Source organism: Cardiocondyla obscurior, linkage group LG15 (assembly GCF_019399895.1).
Source record: "Cardiocondyla obscurior isolate alpha-2009 linkage group LG15, Cobs3.1, whole genome shotgun sequence".
In the NCBI taxonomy this organism is placed as follows: domain Eukaryota; kingdom Metazoa; phylum Arthropoda; class Insecta; order Hymenoptera; family Formicidae; genus Cardiocondyla; species Cardiocondyla obscurior.
Window position 1 is genome coordinate 4192462 of NC_091878.1, and position 21586 is coordinate 4214047.

Below are 21586 nucleotides of genomic sequence, written 5' to 3' on the forward strand. Positions count from 1 at the left end.
AAAGGATACTCTTTCTGGACCTTCTCTCTCCTCTCCTCCTCTCAGGATTACCTATTTCTTATAAATTACATAGTAAAAAGAAAAAAACCCTCTGTTAATATTGAGTGTTACAGATTATAATTGTCACAATCGTGAATGATAATACAGTGAATAAAAAATACAGACATTTTCTAGCTTGTTAATTGTGTTTTATACAATTCGTGAATCGCCCATTATATAATTAAATGGACAAATATGAAAAATTATATACACTCGCACCTCGATATATCATATATTTCCATTCCGTGGTCGAAAAAATTGTATTGTATTAAAAAAGATTTATAGCAATCAATTTATATTTTATTAAAAACTCAATTGTTTGATGCAATCAAATAATACCGATGTAATGTAACATACTTACGTCTCGAAAATGTGCATAGCGAGATTCGGGTGTATCAACATTATTTATTTCTTTTTTTACAATTCCATACTATGTGTTTCATGTACGTCTTTATTATTGTCAACGTCGCTCTTTGCAAGCGCGTTTGCAACAATATCTTGATAATATTCGCAAAATACGCTGCGATTATGTGACACAAGTATTACAAATCGGGCAGCGATGGCCGTTAATTCCTCTTGTAGCGAGGACAGGCCTGGCGGTACTTGTTGAGGTGCAGTAGATTGCGACTGAATAATTTTTTGTAGAAACTGTCTAATACGTAGACCTAAAACAATATTTTATAGTCAAAATTATTATTCCAAGATAATTAAAATTATTTTTATACTCACTGACGAGATATCTGATCTTATGTTTTGTATCTATAAGATCAGTTATTTGTCCTTCCAATAGCGTTTCTAATTCCGGTGACATTTCAGGAGCGTTGACTTCTCGTAAAGTTGTCTTCACATCTGTTTTTACTTGTAATATAATGTTCGGCATTACCGCTTCCAGATCTCTATAGTAAAAAATATTAAAAACTTGAATATGATATAAATTAATTCCATGTATTGTGTATAAATATAAAAAATTATATCCACGTTATTAATTTAACAAATAATTAATACATTAAAAATTTCAATTATAAATTACTTACTTGTTCGAATGTACGGTATCCAATAACGCATTTAAATGTTCCTTAATATTTTTTTTAAAACTCGAGATCCCATGAATTGGTGCACCAATCGTATTGTTAACCAGTAATATCACAGAACCAACAACACTCAATCTACTGGTTATATCACGCAACTCTAAAAGTCTTCCTTGATCCAACATTAATGTCTAAATAAAAATAATTATATCTATAATAAATTTCGAGTATATAAAAGTCTACATTCTGATAAAATATTATTCTACCTCAGCGTCCGGATTGAAATCCCACTCTAGAAGATCCAAATATGCCTCTGTCAACAAAGAATGAGTGATCTGTCTTACATTATTACCAGCACTTGATGAGCTCGGCACTTTCTTTGGATCGAAATGTCTTAGTAACCATTTTTCTGTGTGTTGCAAACCGTTCGAATTAATCTTTAAAAATTCTGCAAACTTTGCTTTTTCATATTCGATACTCGAAGCAATGATATTTGGCCTCATCATTGTAATAGTGAAATTTGCCAAATCCAATCTCATTAATTGTAACAACTCCATGACGCCCTTGAACGTTTCGACGACATCTACTTGCTGCGACAGCTCTCGGATTTTTTCATCTCTAACTGGCGCACATATTTTACCCATAACAGAGATTATATATTGCGCGTAATGGTGAAAATCTAATACGCCTTTCTCTGCTTGCTGCTTGATCAAATCTAAATCAAGTACTTCTCTAATATTTTCTTTAATCCTCGAATTATGTGGTGGTACGAGTTCATCCAGTGACTAAAAAAAAAGAGAAAAACTGTGTTATTATATATTGTTCGACATTTTTTTCTATTGCCACAGAACAAAAAAAAAATATTACCTCTTTAATTTCTTTCATTAAAACCAGTGCATGCGAATAATCTGGTGGATCTTCGGCCAACTGTTCCGCTAACAGATTCCAAAAAGCTTTATGCATTATTTCTTTTACTCGTCTATGAAAACTACCGTCTTCCGGCTCCAATTTTTGTAACTGAAAATTTTTATCTACCGCAATTTCGTGTGCTAAGGCCATGTTTTTCATTCCATTGGCAGCTTTTACAATTTCGTCAAAGGACACGAACTTGGGAGGTGATGCTCCTGTCAAGCCACCCATCATAAAGTTTGGTGTTGGCTGCCTAAACGTTGACGAAACACATTTGTATATGAAATAAACTATGTATAACATAACAATATTTGCACCACATGAATTATGGTGCTTTAGAATGGTAAAATATTGCTTTTATTGTTGTAAATTTTAACTACATACCTATTTTGAACTTCATTTTGCGTATTTGTATGTATATTAGTATCACAGTTCATTGATGTACCGGCATCACTTGTGTTATGCTTCTGCTCATCCTCATTTTCCATTTTTTGATTACTGCAGCATCATAACGTTTTATATTAATAACAAAATAAAACTTGAACAGAAAGATAACTTAAATTGCATTTACAATCACTGAGAGGATTTTACATTATTAATAACATTTTTCTTAAGATGATATAACAAGTTAATCATTATATTTAGTTATATGTAATTGATTACCATATTTAATCAAATAATAAAACCAATATCAACAAAATTGTAAGTATATTACTTATAAAATAAAAATCAAGAAGATAAAATAATTTGATCCAAGTAAAAAAATGTTAAAAAATTAAAGTACAGTTATTGTGTTTAGTTGAATGCTACAGAGAGTAATATTCAAAATTTCTTTTGTGATTAACAACAACAAGACTGTGGCACACTGAATCGTTATCAGACAGAGATAAACTGACCGATGTAACATAGCAGGGATGAAATTTAACAATGTTGTGGGTCTTAACTTGCGACTAAATAAAAGACAGCAAAGGGTCACACCCCATATTACTCCAGCGCCAACTAGAACCTTGTTCCTGGCAAAAACATGATCAAATCACATGTATTTTCCCTTACTTCCTCCAAATAAAAAAGTATAACAAGACTGAACCAGTCACTAATACTAACACCAATGACCGAGGGTATTATTACATTAGAACTTCTCCTTTAAAAGAAGTACTGGAAACTTGCAAGACTGTTCCTGGGACAAAGGAGAGGAGTTAGATTAGGTAAACAAAGTTCAGAAGCAACGTACCTGTCTGGCATGATGCTAAATATCGACGTCTACGTATGTGTGAGTGTGTATGTGTTAATTAAACAGCTGTAGCATGATCCACACGTAGGTCTGCGGGTTCGACGTTAAGCGCACTTGGAGGCGAGAAGTAGGTCAGCCTGCAACTATAAAAAGAACGTCCGTGATGCGAGGAAGTTCGCGCAAAATCAGTGTTTCGGATGTGTTCCTACCTTAGGAATTGCGGTTACGTAGGTTAATCGAACGCGCGTGACGCCGTTGACAGCCACCGCAGGAGAGGCTCTGTCGCTCGCCCTTTGACAGCCCTCGGGGCTCAGATCCGCCGGCACATCGGATCGGTCTGCGAGCACGCGTGCCCGCCAGTAATCATGTCGTGATTCACAAATGAATTTGGAAACAGCTGCGGAAGACTCCGCGAGCACCTACAACATTTCAGAGTGTCAGATTCGTACCGGAAGTGTCGTGCCGCGAGGCTTCGTCTGCTCTCGCAGGTGCACACTGAGATTTGCGACCTGTTCGCGTCAGATCCGCACTTTTCCTGCAAACGAAATGAATGTATTGTTAAAATCAAGGAAACGTACGAAAGATAAGAGATAAGAGTAACAAAGACGAGATGCAATGCAAACAATTAAAGAGGCCGAGAAGGGAACTGCATTTAAATTGCTGTAATTGCATTAAAAAAATATTAATTACGTAATTAATACGATTAAAAAAAAAATACAAAAAAATTAAAATTTGCATTACCACAAATAAAAAATTAAAGTCATATACAGTTTTTTAATAAGGAGGTTACAAATTGTTAGAAATTTTGCTTTAATAAAATATATCATTATTTTTTCGTCGATCTATATCATATGTTTAAATTTTAAAAGGGCAAAATTCTGTACGACATACCTTTTGTAAATTAAACGAAACGCTCTACTTGGCTCTTGAACAACGGATAAAAGCGAACGCGCTTTGTATGCAGTTTAAATGGAATCGAAGTGTCTTTGTCGTACAAGTTACCCTAATTGGTAGAATGACTCACTGCTGTCTACCTTGAATTCGCACCAAGGTAAGATCAAGTTTATTTTATCTTTTTGTGCGAATAAAATAAATGCCGGAAATGACAAAGAAACTTCTCAGTATATTACACTCGCTTGACAATTTCCAATTTTACTTACACTATATTTATATTTATTATATTTATTAAATCCCAACACACATTCTGTTTTAAAAAACCCATAAAGTTTAAAGACATTCACGCATCGCATTAATATTTACTACAGTAAAATCCATTTTAAAAGATATTATTGCTTGATTTTTCTCAAACAATATATAAAATTGGTATTTAAAAAGGCACTATTCATAACTTTATACCTACACCTTCGTAAAACAGTAATATAAAACTACAGCTCTTTAAAATTAAGTATTAATCATTGAAAGCTGTATGAAAATTTTATCGGTAAAAATTTGATAAACATTTTAATTAATACAAAGTGTTATATATCGAAATTACATATTTAACATTTAGGCTAGCCGTATACCAGCACGATTTATATCGCGAGCAATGCGTATGCGGTTAACCGTAGTATTAATTCGTTGTGATAAGTATACAATACAAAACAACATAGATACAAATACATTTTCTTTAGAGATTAGCCGATTTTCCCAAAGCGTTGATGTGTAATCCATGTTTGCGCAAGCCGTCCGTCAATCTTTGAGCGAGCTCGACATCCACTCGAGCAAAGTTTCGCACAGCTCGTTCGACGATAAATGTCGACGCATTACTCAGACTGCCAACCATGTTTTGTACCAATCTTTCTCTAGCTGGCTCGTCGAGAGTCTTTTTCCAGAAGGTAGTTGCTTGACCAAAATCATCCTCATCTACGGGATCGTAGCGATCTACATCTCCGTTAACCGAAAACGCTGGTGAACGAGCGGCTGGACATTCTTTTGGTCCAGAAAAGCTGTTTGGATAATAATTCGGTGCGCCACCATGATTGTGTATTGGCATGAAACCATCCCGTTGGTAGTGCATAGCAGAAATCGCCTATTTCATAAAGTTTAAATTAGTCTTTGAAAACATAAAAATTTTTATCACAGTTAAAAAAAATATTAAATTAAAATAATTTATTGAAAAATTTTTGGCATTATAAAATGTTTCAAAGTTTTTAAAAATTAAACGTTGCAAAATGTTACCTTATACGGACAATTCACTGGTAATTGGAGATGATTCGGACCCAGGCGATGCCTGTGAGTATCACCATAGGCAAAAAGTCGACCTTGTAACATTTTGTCGGGACTTGGCTCGATACCAGGTACCATATGCGCCGGATCAAAAGCCGCTTGTTCCACGTCCGCAAAGTAATTCTCAGGATTGCGATCTAGTACCAATTTGCCTACCGGTATCAACGGATATTCTTTATGTGGCCATATCTATAACAAAAATTTGTAGTTAAAAAAAAAACACCTGCTGAGTTATTAATATCTAATAAATTAGAGACTAATTACTTTTGTCAGGTCAAAGGGATTCCACTCGAAGGTCTTTGCTTGTTCAGCTGTCATTACTTGAATATAAAGTGTCCATGACGGAAATTGGCCCGTAGCAATAGCATTATAAAGATCTCTAATTGAATAATCAGGATCGGAAGCGCTAAGTTCGGCAGCCTTCTCCGCCGGAATATTTTTAATCCCTTGATTAGTCTAAAATCATAAAATATTTATTGTCAAAAAATTATAAATAGATCGAGCAACATTTTTACCGATTTTGAAATAAGACAAACCTTGTAGTGGAATTTACAATAAACCATTTCATTTTTACTATTCACGAGTTTGAATGTATGCGAACCATAGCCATTCATATGACGATATCCATCGGGAATACCTCGATCGCCAAAGAGAAACATAACTTGATGTGTTGTCTCAGGTCTAAGAGAGATGAAGTCCCAGAACATATCAGCATCCTAAAAAAAATTTATTAATACAAAATTTGCAATATGCAAAATGTTATATTAACAAAACCCACATAAATTGTATTTTACAAATAATAATTATAAATTCGGTCAAACCTTCAGATGAGTTGCTGGATTTCTCTTTTGCGTGTGTATGAAACTCGGGAAGAAAAGAGGGTCTTTAATGAAGAAGATCGGTGTATTGTTACCTACGAGATCCCAAATACCCTCCTCGGTGTAGAATTTTACGGCAAATCCACGGGGATCTCTAAAAAAAAAAAAACAATAAAATATAACAAGCAGATTAATGGCAATCAAATAGAATGTGCAAGAATATTTGCGTTCTTTTTTATTATACATGTTTCATCGCTCAAATTAGTTGCATTAGCTGAATTAAGCGTAATTTTAAAACAAGACAATTTTTATTCATTATATTCTTGACTACATTACAATGAATAATAGAAAATGACTTTGCAATTGCAAAAAGCATTGAAATGCAATAAATATGTTGTAAATAGGCACACGTAACTAGGACACTCATAGATGAGTCATGCATGTAGTCTCTATTAAGAAGGTGCATTTATAGTAAATATTACAAAATTTATTTCACTATATTCACAATTATTAATATAATTGTAAAAATATAATTGGAAATGTTATTTATATTACAACATAGAATGTATTTTATATTTTTTAATTTATGCAGAAAAACTTAATTGACATACATTTGATGTACGAAAGGCAAATGAGAAACGCAGTTACTTTTTCCGACGTCATTGAATTTGCATCAGAGTTAAATAATATTCTACTATAAAATATTGAAACTTTATTTACCTGACAGTGTCGGCAGAGCCGCTTTCACCACCGACGGTGGAGCATCTTATAGCGATGGGAGTCCTCTTTCCAATGCTGGAAAATACTTTGGCTTTAGAATACTTGCTTATATCATGGGTGACTTCGAAATATCCAAACGCACCTAATAAAACATATAAATATGTTATAAATTCTGTTCTATGGTGTGTATCGCTGTTTAAATAATGCAAAATGAAAAACATACCGGCTCCTTTTGCGTGGACAACTCGTTCGGGAATTCTTTCCCTATTAAAATGCGACATTTCATCCAGATAAACGAAGTCCTGTAGCAATAGAGGCCCACGGGGACCAACCGTGAGGCTGGCCTTCTTCTCGGCGATGGGTGCTCCATTAGCAGTTAATAATACGGACGGCTCACCCTACAAAAAATTAATTAAAAATTATAAATGATCCGAGCACGTCTAATATTAATTGTCATAAATTTGTTTGCAATGCAATTTTTATAAATTTTATTAATTCCGACAAATGCAATCTGCGAAGGAGTGTCAAAGTTTTTTGTACGATAAACATCGCGAACAACACAATATGATAAAATCTTAACGATAATTTTACGATAGAACTAATCTCACTTGTCCATCGTACTTTCGAAATCCTATCAATTAACAACCGACGACCCACTTCGTCGCCTCTTCTCAGCAATTATCGTTCGCTAAAGTACCAGCAGTGATACAATCACTGCACTGTAATACTCGCAACGTTATCATTTCTCCTTTTTTTTTTCTTTCTTATTTCTTTAGTTTTAAAACATAAGTCTTGGCAAGCAATCGGCGTAAGCTACTCATTGAAAGTCAATAGATAATTCATTGTGAAACTAGAATATGTTAAGCGAAAGGTGTATCTTAAGCTATGCAGATATTACATTATATAATGCTTCGAGAATGATGTTTTTAGAACGATTTATCTTTACAATATACATATATATAAATCCTCCTTTACGATAAATACTTCTGATAATCATCAAAATATTTATTATACAAAAAGATTTACGTATATCAAATCGTCGCAAAGGGATATCGTTTTTTCACATCGCACAGTTTAACAGTTAGACTTTAACATTTGATTAAGACATTTAACATTGATAATTAATCAACTTAACAGTTAACAAAACGTTGTGAAATATATAACTACCATTGTTCTTTCCACGAATGCCTCGTATGCGATTTCTCGATCTGAAATTGACGGACTACCAGCCAGAGTATCGCAATACCTTGGAATTGCTTTTCAGTGTGACGCTAGCTATTGTTTTTAAATCATTGTTGCCGCCTCGATGCACTAGGCATGACTGTTTATCAGCTTTTTCAGAATATAAGTTATAAGCGCTTTTTTTTTTTTCTCAAACGATGGGAGAACTTCGCTCATGCGTTACAAGGTGTGGTCGCACGCCGACACTGCCAATGTCGAGATAAAATAATTTTACAATCTTTAACTTCTTTCGTCTACCTTATTTGTCTAATCTGATAGTTGTAATAAAAAGAAAAATAAAATGAAAAAGAAAACGTCGTTTGTCTAAGCAATATTTACCTAATCCGTATCTACACTTCACGCCACGGTGACGAAGCTAAAACTATTTTTTTTTTAAGCAATATCAATTATATCTGATTAAAACGTTTAATTAGTTCTAATTTCTTTCGCGAGATAAATCGTTCTAAACGGAAGAGAAAAATTCACCGACGTTTCTTAATAGTATATCTGTGAACATGATAATAACGCTTAGTTTTTTTTAATAATTAAGCGTTTGAAGGTGCACGACGAAGGTCGTTAATTGTAGAAAAAAAAGTTAAAAAAAAAGAAAGAAAGAAAGGAAAGCTTTAAATGCGCCGTATAATGATTAATTACGATTACGTGCGAATATAAAGACTTTAAATGGCTAGAAACGGAATTCTTGCTATTTCCTTCGGATTTCAACAGCGTAGCTTTTATTTCTTTTTTTTCTTGTTATTCTCCCTGCACTCAAATCTTTAAAAAAAAATAATATGTGAAATTTCTGAGTAATTTAAATTGAACTCCAATTCCATATTGATAATAAAAGTTTTCGTGCGACCTCGCGCTGCAAATGCACATCGTAAAATTCATCTGCAAGTATAATTGAACTTGGAACGTTATAAGCAAATATATTCTTGCGTAATCTGGAAAATATCATTAATCACGATCGTACAATTTATAGCTGTACGTACATAAAAGTTTCGAAATTTTAAAATATAATTTTATAAATATATATTTTTAAACAATTGTGTAACAAGTCATGTAAATTTTCTTAGCAGGGAGGAGAGTAATAACTTATTTTTTAATATATTCCATCAAAAACAAATTATCGCTGAGATTTTGATATAATCGATAATGTAAACTTCGGTTTATCGTTCTTATCATAATAAATACAGATTACAGAAATGAACTACAAATTAACGGAAATGTCCGTTGCGTTAGAATCAGATATCCAGTTTGCTAAATAATTTATTGTTCGCAAACGGAACGTATTCGTTTTACCTTAAAAAGAAAAATAAAAGATAATATGCCTGTGTGGGCAGGAAGTGGCAGAGTCATTCTCGGTTGCTTTGATAACCGTCGATTAACTTACAAATGTGTGGTGAATAATTAAAGATAAAAATACTGAAGTAAACGCGCTATGAAACGATCAAGCTTGTTTTCGTAATCTACGAATAGTGACGATTAATCTCTTTGCGGCACGGCGAGAATTGAGCACCACTGCCAGTTATGCTGCGTCAAAAGATTTCCTTACCTTCAGCTTTCTACGGTAATCGTTCAGCTGTTCTGAAGCGGGGTCCCTTTTCGGGTTGGCCATTTCGCCGGTCGATTTTTCGCAGCTACTGTAAAAACGTCCAGTGGAAAGTGTACGGGACACGGATTCGTATATAACACGGCTTACGAACAAGTGCCCAAGTGTTTTGCAACGACTGACCGGCGGCAGTGACGACGAGCTTTTATCACGTCCGTCAGAAAATGCGGCGGTTAAATGCGATAGGTGGGAGTGCAGGCGTCTCGCGGCAACGTCAGGTCGGAAAAGTGGCGGGATCATTCGAAGTAGTCGAACCGGACCCGAATGCCTCCTTAGCATACTTCGGCTCGATCCGCCGTGCAATTTAGGGCGCGATTCACAGCTCTATTTCAAATATCTTTTCAAACGTACCTGGACGAAAAATCCAAATCTGTATAAAATTATTTTAACGTATTACTTTTTATTATAATTTAAATAAAGCAGAGAAATGTAACTAGTTATGAAGGTTAAGTAACGCAGAAATACACATTTGTACACAAGATAAATATTATAACAAAATGATAAAAAAATATACCTTAAAATACGCACATGCCGATCTAATTATCACTGTCCGCCCAGAGTATCATTAAAGATAAGAAAATTATTTATGCGTGCAACGTATGCAAGCAAACAGTTTGACAGTTTGCTGCGCTTACTAGATTGCATTTTGTTTGGTAAAAATACAATATAATTTTATGCTCATCGCAAAACTTCATACCGCTTTTCTTTGTAACTTGAAAACAGTTCAAATGTAACAAATTTTTAGGACAATGTTCGCATGCAATAATTCGCTAATCAAAATTACGGAGAAAGTCGGTGGCAAGTATAAGTTAAGTTCCATAACTTCGTTTATTAATGCCGTTACAACGCCACCTGAGCCAGGTACAATTCCGAGCTCGACATTAAAAGCCGGCTCGCATGATAATGCGCAGCCCTCTTATCGCACGTATCTAAAAATTGCCGTCTAAATTGCGTCGTCTCATTGTGGGAATTTACAAAATTTCTTTTTAGTCCGGATATTATAGTTGGCTCGGCCGAGAGCTAAAAAGAACAAAGAGCAAAATATTCCTCTCCGAAGCATAATCCTCGTTGTAAATTATACAATGTAACATTATCGGATTGCCGTTTCGCTTCTTTGGTTGCGTACCGAGGGTCGGCTAAAGTATTCAAGAATAGAGAACAAGTCTTACGTATTTATAAAATAATTTTGCTCATCCGCAAAAAGAAATTAAATAACAGATCTATATAACGACGCTATTATAAACATCTTATTGTTATTTACATCATTGGCGAGTTGTTCCTCATAATCGTGTAAACTGCTACATTTTGCCACGATCTAACGATGCTTGACCGTGGACAGAGAAAAGAGGAATATATATATATATATATATATATATATATTTTTTTTTTTTTTAAATAATTATATGTATATATTATTATCATTATACTCGACACGACGTACGCGAATAAAATCGATTAGGTCTGGAAAGTAATACTCTCCGACGGAAAATTAACATTACACCTAGGAATCTGCCTGAGTTTGTACGCGTTTTTACATCTTTTGCGTACTGCATGTATAACAGCGACTGTCGTGAAAAATATTCTCACGACAGGTACGCAAAGTATTTTGAATAAACGTTTTTTTTTTTTATTGTAGCAATGTGGCAACGGCAGCTTCGAAACTCATCCCATTACGCGTTATAATGTCATTATCGCATTATCACAATGATTAGTTAAAATAACACTACCTCTCTGCCATTCGTAAAATGTGATATTCTAAAAATGAACACTCGTCGTAAGAAATCTTCCGGCACATGTCACTTAAACAGTTTTATCCTACGTACGCAGGCTTAAGTTAAGGAATGCGCGGCACAACGAGAAAGTGAGATATGATTAAGTTCGGATTAAAAATAATTCTAATGATCTGTATTAATAGTTTGTGAGTTTTGCGAAAATTCTGCTCGTATGCATGCAAGAAACGTCACATGTTAAATATATCTTTGTTATGGAAGAATACTGCGACACATGATCCACGATTCGCAAGAATTTATGACCTGATACCTTCGTCTTCGCTTTGCTAATATGAAAAATCGTGATAATTATTTTGGAAACTAACTTTGCTACGATCATTATATTAGTATACCTCTAAGTGTAGATAGCACACAGTAGTTCACAGCGACTAAGATCGCTCGCTCGAATATCAGTGATTCATAATCCATAATCCATAAATTGATAATTCGTGATCTGGTAATCATTCAACGACATATGTAACGCGTTGTAAATTAAATCATCCAGTAAATCGCGTCCGTCCATTTCGTCCATAGGCTAGCCATTCATTGGCATTAGTAAGGGACATTGCACTTGCCATACAATCAGGTGACTCTGTTCACCATGTTCTTCATTGCTGACCGCAGTATTCGATCGGTCCATGGTTTCCTCCGTATCCTCTCCATCACCTGGTGATTAAAAAAAACAGTAAAAATATAAATGATATATATATATATATATCTCCAATGAGAAAAACAGGTACAAGTCGCGTTTTCTACAAGACAATGCATGATAGATGGGAAAGCCCAACCCCCAGAGAATAAAATATGATCGCTTTTAAGAAGTTAAAATATTAAATACTTTTTATAAATTAATCCTTCCTGAATTGCACATGTGTGATAAACATACAAGCAATCTGTAGAAATTCGAAGTATCCCACAATTATATGTAGTACATATATATTTAATATGCAAAGATTTTAGGAATAATATTGTTAGTCAAACTTTATTCTATCGTGCAGCAGTAGAAAATTTTGTTAGTAAAGGATGCACCAATTGACAGTGATATTCGTCAGGATAGAGAAATATTCATTGAAATTAAAATAGAAATTAATCACGCTTCTTGCTTCTCTCTGGGGGCATACCTGACCATCTGCCACACAATTAGGTGTGTTGCCACATCACTCTCGTCTTCAGCTTCATCTGCTAAAATTGCAATAGTTCATTAAATTGGATTTAAACCGCCACTTATAAATTTTAAATAATTTTTCGTATAATAAAAAATAATAGTAAAAGTTTATTTAAAAATTAATTTTCTTTTAAAATAATGACATTTTTCAAATTTTAGGATTTATAATTAAGACGACATACCTCGTAAATTATTGAAAATTTTTTTAATTTGCTTACCAACTCTGAAATCGATGTAGCCTTCACCACCCGAAAGTACGAGCATCGCAGGTTGCGTTCCATCTGTCACTGCGCTCTGACCACCATGACCTAAAAATAATTTAATTTAAAGTTATTTCTCTAAAAACAATTCTAATGTAAAAAAAATAATTGACATAAATATTAATTCCTTTGAAACTTACCAGGTACAGCGACAAACATCTTTACGGCATCTCTGTGTCCGTGAAAACTAAGTTGCGCATGAGCCATACTGCAATAAGGTATGAAACTTCCTGGTGTGACACCCCGTTCTGACGCAAAGACCCTGACGCCGACTCCTGGCGCATCGCTTTTATTATTACTTGTCTGTACTCTAGATACTGTCATCGAACCACCCGCGCCTGTAACGTAATGACGTAAAAAATTTTCGAACGTTGATGCAGGAAGACGCGCAATTTCTTTACTTACTCTCTGATAAAGGTACCGAAATTATCACTCCATTACCAGTACCAATCCACAACCTGTTTGAAGAAATGAGCAGGGCGGTAATACGCACGAAGGAGAATCCAAGTTTTCCCGTGCCAAGCATCTTGCTAACGTACGGCTCTATGTCGACGTCTTGAAGATGCTGATAGGTGTGAGCATGATAGAGTCTTAACGTCGAATCGAGTCTGATACTAACCCACACACCGTCACCTAGCCACGCCAATTGCCGCACTTGAGATTCTCTGCGAGGATGTGCGTCTACCGTGCACTGTAAAATAGAAATATTAATTTTATCAATTTATTAGTATTATTTTTATTTTTTAGTATATCCTTCTATACATATAATTATAAAATTATAAATTTTATACCTCAAGCGTCATAGAAATAGGATCGATTACGTGAATCTTGTTTCTGTATCCACACCACACCATTTTTCCGCTAACTGCGGTCATGCATCTAATGGAATGTTGAGGGCTGCCGAGTGTAATCACATGATATTGAGACAAATCCCACTGCCCATCTACGCCTCTGCGGAATATGGTTACGGTTCCATCTGCTAAGGCGACCAGTACTCGTCCTTGCACGTGTCTAATTAAAAGAAAAATTTATATCACCATTAAAATCTTTCAAATAGCATCATAGTAATAAAAATTCTTACTTAAATTTTAAGTTAAGTTTTTGATTTGTTTGCTAAAATTTTTACTATTAATAAAAGTTACGTACACGATAGCTAATGCTGCATCTCTCAGCTTCACAGAATGTAGGCATACCGACCATTTAGCAACGGCCGAGTGAACAAAAACTGCACCATTTTGAGCTCCAAGCCACATAGTCGGTTGTATAGACGACATCTTTTCAATGGATGTCTCTTCAACGACTTCTTCTTTTGCTTCTTCGTTCGCGGCATCTTTGTCATTCGATCGTGGAGGATGCACTTCGGCACTACATCGTACAAAGTTTACTTTTCCCAAGTTTGCGGTCTCACTATCTATACTTTCCAGACTTTGTGGTTCATTTGTGGAATTTTGATCCGTTTCGGCGAACTTTTCGGTATTTTCATTAACTTGATCTTCCGACTGATTATCAGATTCACTTTTATTTTTATCGGCAGAAGTTTCGGCGTCTTGATGATTTCTCTGACTGTTTTGTTCTTCGTTCTCATTTGCATTCGTAACATCGTCGCAGACACCATTATTATTCTCGCTATCGTTCGCTGCGCCGTTTGCTGAATTGCGAAATGAATTTTCGTTCGAAGATTGCGTGTAATCACTTTCTTTGGCACCGGGCACGCTTGCAATGCAGAGCAAATGTCCCTGGCAAACGTTGAATACTTCCAGAACGTCTGCCGGATTATTTGCATCTATCACTGTAACTTTAGACATTTTCTGCGTTGAGGTACAGATCCAAACGAGTGAGCTGAGCTGTTGTTCCCATCGTTCTGCTTCAAGTCGTCGATTCTCGTTTTCTTGAAGCTCCTTATCTAAATGTTCAACGGCATCTTCAGCCTCCGCCTTCGCGTTGTTTGTTTCTTGAGCTTCAGCCGCGTAGAACACGCTTCCACCGACCATGCATCCGCCATCACGTGTTTTACCGCTGCTTAAATTTACACCAGCACCGCACCAAATCTGAAAAATTAATGATAAGCTCATTAATCCATTTTTTTTTTTCATAAAAAAATTAAATTCATAATAAATAAAATAATAAATAAAATAATAAATAACAAATAAATAAAAAAAAATTAAATTCATAAAAAAAATAAAATCATGCAAAATCATGTACCTTCATGCCTGGCTCGGTTTCTTGTAAGGGTCGACAGTATACCGGAACTGGGACAGGAGGCTGCCTGACAGGAGCACTTGGCTTCCCTGGTAAACTCCATCCGTATGCTTGCAAACGGCCGTCTTCTTTTTTAACGTGCGCCCGCACTTGACGATATTGTTCTCTTCGCTCGCTTGCGCGTCTCGCTACAAGCTTCTCAGACGATCTGTAAAGATGACACAAATAATTACGTTAATTATTGAACGCTCATTCGAGTTTAGAGCAAGAAGGGAAAAGACCATTGCAATTTTTCCGAATTATAAAATGACAAACTGTGACTGTTTCCGTTCGACCACTTCACCACACACACATCCTCCGATCATTTTGGTTCCATCTCCACCGATTCTTACAGTCGACAATAGTCTCATTCTTGTAAATTTACTGACATATAGGGTATGTTAGATGCGGATATATCTATATGGACTCTCTATCGTACTTTTTAGAATCTGATGTTGAAGCGGAAAGTTAAAAGTAAAGCGGAACAGATTTACCTGCTGATCAATAAGAACCCCACCCGAAGCCAGAAAAACCAGGTATCTCTTGACAACGCCACGAGGGAGAGGCAAGGATGAAACCCGAACAACAAAAAGACCAAAAGCGCAGTAACAAGAGTGAAATAAAGGCCAAGTTTATAACGTAATCAAAACTTCATTTATTTCTTTCGATCAATAATGATCGCATTATTATTTTTCCAGAAATTGTACAAATTCGTATTTACAAAATTATGTATTTCTTTCTTTCTTTCTTTTTTTTTTTTTTTTGTTTAGATATTTTACTGTGAAAAATTTATCTAATAATTTAATTAAGTGCAATTCTTGCACTTTTATGAGCAACGTATACAACATTGTAATATACTAACCATGCTAAAACTTGATGATAAAACTTGACGAACGGGTAATTTGGTAAAAAAATTTAAAAAGTGGAATTAAATATATAATAATTGAAACAAAACATGGGAAGAATAATCTTGATGCGTCACAACGTTATGTTGTTTTATTTCAATGATATGCCCTGGATTGAATAGAATTTTTTGTTTTTAGATACTTGTCAAAGGCCGATAAAGCAAAAATTGGTTAAGACATGTGCGCGCAAACTCGCCAGTAAACAGACTAAGATAATTCAGAAAAGACTCACGTCTTTTAGTGCATTGAGACTAATATCGTGAATCGTGACAAAAGATTATGGATCCCAATTGACCAAAGAGGATTCTAATCTGTAAAGATTGATGAACAATTCAGAGAGTTGTCCTACATTTTTTTCAAATAATTCAATCCCACATTGACTATAAAATATCATTACCTTTTTTTTTATTTTGATAATATATTTTGATGATAAGAAGTACCTGAATTATTGAATTGCAGCCTGTAATTATTACTACATTTTCGCGAGAAACACGTTCCTTGTAAGAGGAAAAGAAAATTAACTCAAGATCGTTAAATAATGATCAGATAATTAGGAAAAAAAAGATATAAAATGATAAAGAAAATGAAGATAAAATCCAACTAACAGATCAAAATTAGGTGGGTTTCGATGTATAAAGTCCACATATCTACGTGCATGTAGTAAAATTTGATTGATTTCTCACATGGTGTCTCCTTGGTCGAGAAAGTCTTGGCGACTTTTCAACGTACGTCTACGCATGGCATCCAGAGGAGGAGCTGGGACGACCTGGTTCGCCGGTGCACTGTACCGTACGTGTGGCAGCGTGTGTGCGGTACGCACTAAAGTCCCTCGATCGGCCGGGCCTGTGAAGAGATTGCTAAAACTAAAACGAAAAAAAATATATATATATTAATTTTATTTTGATTTATTTTCTCTTTCGTCTTTGTTCAATAAACATATCGCTAGAAACATACAATTTCCACACTGAACCCTTTCCACCTGAGATACTGGAAGGATCGGTCTTGCTGGCTCTTATCATTTCCGTCCATCTGACAGCTTCTTGGAGTTCCATAAATCGTTCCTTATATTGATTTCGTTCCATAAGCACTCTTGCCATCTCCACACGTGTAAAACGCTTCCTCTGAGAAAGAGGCACATCTTCTTCATCGTCGCTTTTCGTTGCTTTAGCCGCTGCTTCTGCTTCTTCCTTGACCTTCTTCAGTTCATCCTCGAGAGCGGCAATTCGCTGTCGCAATCGTTCACGCGTCTGCTGTAATCCTCGAACCTCTTCACGTAATATTTCTTGTTCGCTAGAATATTAAAGTTTAATAACATCTAAAAGTTATATTAATTTTTCAATAAATAGAATTCATTAAAGCCTTACCTTGTTAATTCATCCACTTTAACAATTAGATCGTCCTTGACAACATTAAGCGCGTTCCTATAAAAAAATGTTTAATGTTAGACTATTAAAGTATATGATAAAAATATTAATTTATTAATAAAATTCAAACTTACTTTGTTGCTAACAATTCATTATTTTCCATAATCAAATTTTCTACTTCTTTTCCCATACCTGTAATAAAAATAACATATAAGTATATAACAAAGCAGTTTTTCCTATAAATTAATTTCCTATTAATAAAGACGAAATATGCTATATTAAAAATTTTGTTTTTAATTACAATATTACACGCGTGATAGATAATTAAGAAAAATAAGAAGCGATGTATATTTGTTGAAAGTAGAACTTGATTTTTTATTTGTAACTAATTATATAAAAGCATGTTCGATATTGTCTTGTCAATAGATATTTGAGGTTAATTATTTATAAAAATATATATCGTACTTCGTGTATTGTATGTATGTATGTACATTGAGAGGCAGATAATGCATTTGCCGCAGCGACGGCGGTTAGCGTATGATACTATCGTAATGTGCGTCGATCCTCACAATGAATCCATAGTTAATATACCACGAAGCGCCGGCCGCTGAAGACCACCGAGAATTGAGGGAGAGAACAGTCCCGCTACACCCCTCCCCCCGTCTCTCCTCCCCTGTCTCTCAGTGTACATACATACGAAAAAATATTAATAGCATATCTTACCGAAGAAGTTGTCATTGACTGCATGGTAAATTAGTGTCATGCAATCGCGTGTTGGAAGTGCGACACGAGCCAGCATGGAATGCAGTAGCAAATAATGAAACACAATCCAGAAATAATACCAGTTAAGAAAATTGTTAATTAAAAAAATGAGTAAATAAATGTATAGACGTATGTCACAAAAATCGTATGCGTACCTGATGAAGCATATTCTCCAGGATGTACTAAACTTCCTAAAATTAATTAAATAGATCGATTTAGATGTTTTAAAAAGACAGAAAAATTAGCTTTAATTATTTGCGCTGAAAAAAAAAAATGTACCACGTACATACATACGTTAAGATGTTTTTGAGTTTGATTCGTTTTAAAAGATACCTTACAAAATTAGTATTCATATATGATAAAGTTTTTTGTGTAAGACTTTATCGAGCCTTTCCGTTTCAAGTGATACTTTACGGTGAGTTACAACGAAGTTTTACACACGCGTCAATTAATTCGTTACCAGCGCAAGTGGTTAATATTTCCAAGCTATATATAATACAAATATATTACCAGTGATATCTGCGCCTTCGTCCATTTCGCCTAGCGCGTCGGCGTCTTGGAAACTTAATTCTTGATATAATGTGTTGCCGCTTCGTTGCTCTCTTTCGGTTCTGCTTCTACCTCCAGGCGTAGTTGCTAATTTATCTATGCTCGCGGTCGGTGTCGTTGGCGTTATTAAAGTTGGCGGTATTTCCGTTTCCGGACTTTCGTCTGCAAAAAGTACATTATTAATTAGAATCTCGCATTGTAGCGAAAAATTAACAAAATCCCGTCAAACGTAACATACGTCTAGATATAGCTGTAGTCTTATTCTCTTGCACCGGTTGATCAGTGAGCTGGCTTTTGTCAGACGTTTCGATAGCGGCTTCGCTGCTGCTATCTAACATTTCGGTTCTCAAATTAACAACGTTTGTTACGATATCTTCTTGAACATCTTCGGCGTTTATACTAGCTTCCAAGCTCTGAAAACCATAACTGAGCGGTCCGGAACTACGCGACATATGAGCAAGTCCAAGGGAAGGTAACCGTGATGGTGCACGGCTGGCAGGCACGCTGCTCTCCAGTCTTTCTGTGCTACCAACCAACATTTTGGTCCTTTCCATGTAATCGACATGAGTTTTAAATAATTCCGTATATCTATCGTGCAGCCGGGAATATTCGCGTTTTAATTCAGCTTCCTTTTCTTCGAGTCGGCCAACTAAAGAACAGGAATGTTTGTTATTTAATAATGTACTTAATTTTTATACAAAATAATTTTGGACACATAAAACAATGCTCTACATTTGTAAAACAGTACACGTGATTTAACATAAGCAAAAAGAAATTAAATTTAAATATCATTATTTTAATAAAGTAACAAATATTAATCATAAAACAGAAAATAAATAAAAGCAAAAGTAAACCACCATTATAAAACATTAAAAGACAAATGTATAATAGCATTATAAATAGAATACTATATGAAATAATAAATTAACGAATGAGAAAATAACAAGTAAACAAAGACTAATAAGATATGCATAATAAACCTACACCTTATATTCCATGAATAAGCTCTATCACAGAATAATATACAAAAAAAAAAAAATAAATATAAATAACATAAAAAAAAAAAGCAAAATCTTCTACTCTACTGTAAAGGGTAGAACTGTGAATGGGTAGACTGGAAGCGCCAATGGCATTTGTACCGTGATCGTGAGAGTTCTTAGTCTTCAGTTCCAGCATTCTTACAATAGATTCCAAACTATCAATCTTGGAAAGAAGTTCCTTCCTTTCATCCTCGGAAACATCTTCCAGTTCAAGAAGTTTCTGTTATAAACAGATTTACAGCATAATTGTGTCAATGTTCTATGTATTAAAAACTTATAAATTTAAAATAGTATATTTAAAAAAAAAATTTACCTGATCTGATGCCTTTCTCAATTGCTTTTCCCTTTCATACTGTGTGACAAGCTGCTCATTATCTTCTCTTAATAGCTCTAATTCAACTTCACGTTCTTGATTCTCAGTATATGATATATCCAGACATTCTAATACATTGACTAGCAGAGGCATTAAGTCTTTCACTACATCCTCATCGTATCTTGCTATCATTTTTTCAAACTCCTGATAGATGCTGCCTGCCAGAGACTGCACTTTCTCTGACATGACAACATGGCTATCCTCGTGCGTGCCGTAGACCGTTTCTTGATCCATTTTGACCAGTGTTTTGTATATCTATCTATCTATCTATATACCTACAATCATAAAAAAAACCTTGCTAAATATAATCGTTTAATAACATATTCGTGTAAGGTTAAAGAACTAAGTTTATCATTATTGATTCCACATGCCGATAAGATTAATACATTTTGTTTTTATGATAAAAGCGTGACACCTTGTAACATCTGGTCACGAAAAAATACGAAATAAAAAGATATATTAGTGTGTTGATGTCGTGTTACTCAACTCTTTGGACTCGATACAGTTACGTTGCACGTTTCACAGCCAGTTAAACACGGATCCCGGGCCACAGGCCGTCGTCGAGGGCGTTGAAGAGCACAAGGGGTGTACGCGTCTGCGAACGTGGACCATCAGACGCGTCGGCCGACGCGACGTCCATTCGCCGGACCTGCGGGAGGTGACACGGCGGCGGTCCACCGCGATCGACGCTCGTCGGGACGGACGTCAAGGCGCATAACTTCGTTTATAACCTCCTGCGTGCGATGCCGCGGTCCGTGGTGTTGCGCGGTGAACGCAGGTGGACGCGCTCAAGTGGCCTTGTGTCGTTTCAGTGCGCGAAGATCGGCGAACGAGTCACTCGACGCGCGGTGTTTCATCGCATCATCTGCGCGTCGTCGCCGACTTCTCTCCCTCCCGTGACGTTTCTTTCTTCCACCTCGTGCCACTCGCGAGCCGCACGCGCGGACGGACGTACGAACGGACGGGACCGATCGGCAATGACCACGCGTGACGTTTCGCAACCACCGTCGTGCGAAATCACGCTTGTTGTTCGGTCGAGATGAATCTTTCGCGCACTCGCTTGCTCACTCCGTCTGCTCGTCTGGTCCACTTGTCTCTCTGTCTCTCTCTCTCTTTCCGCGGAACTGGAACTCACTCGGAGCGCAACTGTCAAACGACACAGTTTTTTTTTCTTTTTTTTTTTTCACACCGTGCGGACACCTCTGGCCCTTTTACGCCAGCCAACAATCCGCAACGATCCCTCTCGACCCCGATTGCAACGTGTTCGGAAATAGATACGCGACATCCCCATCCAGTCCATCCACGACGACGTTACCTTCGCCTACTCTCGGTTCACTTCCGTTAGGTGGCTGTTGTG

At 35.7% G+C, this 21586-nt stretch overlaps 3 protein-coding genes across 9 annotated transcripts; all 3 read right to left on the bottom strand.

The window, feature by feature from the left end:
- Positions 1-100: 100 nt before the first annotated feature.
- On the bottom strand, positions 101-3689 carry LOC139108530 (T-complex protein 11-like protein 1). 3 transcript variants are annotated; one of them, XM_070666922.1, is made up of 9 exons: positions 3417-3689; positions 3208-3350; positions 2873-2989; positions 2361-2474; positions 1935-2229; positions 1334-1852; positions 1074-1258; positions 769-935; positions 101-704 (listed from the first exon to the last, which is right to left on the bottom strand). In XM_070666922.1, the coding sequence occupies exons 2-9, from the start codon at positions 3216-3218 to the stop codon at positions 457-459; spliced, it is 1656 nt and encodes a 551-aa protein (XP_070523023.1). In that variant the 5' UTR covers positions 3219-3350; positions 3417-3689; the 3' UTR covers positions 101-456. The 3 variants fall into 3 exon arrangements, with proteins under 3 accessions (XP_070523023.1, XP_070523024.1, XP_070523025.1); XM_070666923.1 differs by lacking the exon at positions 2873-2989 and having other exon boundaries at positions 3417-3687; XM_070666924.1 differs by lacking the exons at positions 3208-3350; positions 3417-3689 and having other exon boundaries at positions 2955-2974.
- Positions 3690-4310: 621 nt separating this feature from the next.
- Positions 4311-9950, bottom strand: Cat (catalase). 2 transcript variants are annotated; one of them, XM_070666920.1, is made up of 8 exons: positions 9748-9950; positions 7195-7369; positions 6972-7113; positions 6255-6405; positions 5970-6149; positions 5698-5889; positions 5386-5622; positions 4311-5236 (listed from the first exon to the last, which is right to left on the bottom strand). In XM_070666920.1, the coding sequence occupies exons 1-8, from the start codon at positions 9808-9810 to the stop codon at positions 4835-4837; spliced, it is 1542 nt and encodes a 513-aa protein (XP_070523021.1). In that variant the 5' UTR covers positions 9811-9950; the 3' UTR covers positions 4311-4834. The 2 variants fall into 2 exon arrangements, with proteins under 2 accessions (XP_070523021.1, XP_070523022.1); XM_070666921.1 differs by lacking the exon at positions 9748-9950 and adding an exon at positions 8139-8402.
- Positions 9951-10613: 663 nt separating this feature from the next.
- On the bottom strand, positions 10614-21517 carry Syd (JNK-interacting protein syd). Of its 4 annotated transcripts, XM_070666915.1 has the most exons (19): positions 20717-21517; positions 20170-20504; positions 19902-20076; positions 19055-19465; positions 18778-18978; positions 18423-18458; positions 18229-18246; positions 17640-17697; positions 17506-17562; positions 17096-17431; positions 16825-17004; positions 15201-15405; positions 14145-15046; positions 13790-14009; positions 13404-13689; positions 13139-13336; positions 12957-13046; positions 12695-12755; positions 12102-12239 (listed from the first exon to the last, which is right to left on the bottom strand). In XM_070666915.1, exons 2-19 carry the CDS (start codon positions 20461-20463, stop codon positions 12236-12238), a joined length of 3732 nt encoding a protein of 1243 aa, XP_070523016.1. In that variant the 5' UTR covers positions 20464-20504; positions 20717-21517; the 3' UTR covers positions 12102-12235. The 4 variants fall into 4 exon arrangements, with proteins under 4 accessions (XP_070523015.1, XP_070523012.1, XP_070523013.1 ...); XM_070666914.1 differs by lacking the exon at positions 12695-12755 and having other exon boundaries at positions 10614-12239; positions 19956-20076; XM_070666911.1 differs by lacking the exon at positions 12695-12755 and having other exon boundaries at positions 10614-12239.
- Positions 21518-21586: the final 69 nt, after the last annotated feature.

Excerpts from the sequence above, each read along its gene's own strand:
- LOC139108530 (XM_070666922.1), bottom strand. Across the intron at positions 2,230-2,360 it reads CAAAATGAAGTTCAAAATAG|GCAGCCAACACCAAACTTTA; the intron begins GTATGTAGTTAA and ends GTCAACGTTTAG. Across the intron at positions 936-1,073 it reads GATACCGTACATTCGAACAA|AGATCTGGAAGCGGTAATGC; the intron begins GTAAGTAATTTA and ends TTTTTACTATAG.
- Cat (XM_070666920.1), bottom strand. The coding sequence starts at position 9,810 with ATGGCCAACCCGAAAAGGGACCCCGCTTCAGAACAGCTGAACGATTAC. Across the intron at positions 6,150-6,254 it reads ATCCAGCAACTCATCTGAAG|GATGCTGATATGTTCTGGGA; the intron begins GTTTGACCGAAT and ends AATTTTTTTTAG. Across the intron at positions 5,237-5,385 it reads CAGTGAATTGTCCGTATAAG|GCGATTTCTGCTATGCACTA; the intron begins GTAACATTTTGC and ends TTTATGAAATAG.
- Syd (XM_070666911.1), bottom strand. The coding sequence starts at position 20,463 with ATGGATCAAGAAACGGTCTACGGCACGCACGAGGATAGCCATGTTGTC. Across the intron at positions 19,466-19,901 it reads TCACAGTTCTACCCTTTACA|TTGGCCGACTCGAAGAAAAG; the intron begins GTAGAGTAGAAG and ends CCTGTTCTTTAG. Across the intron at positions 18,979-19,054 it reads GACTACAGCTATATCTAGAC|ACGAAAGTCCGGAAACGGAA; the intron begins GTATGTTACGTT and ends TACTTTTTGCAG.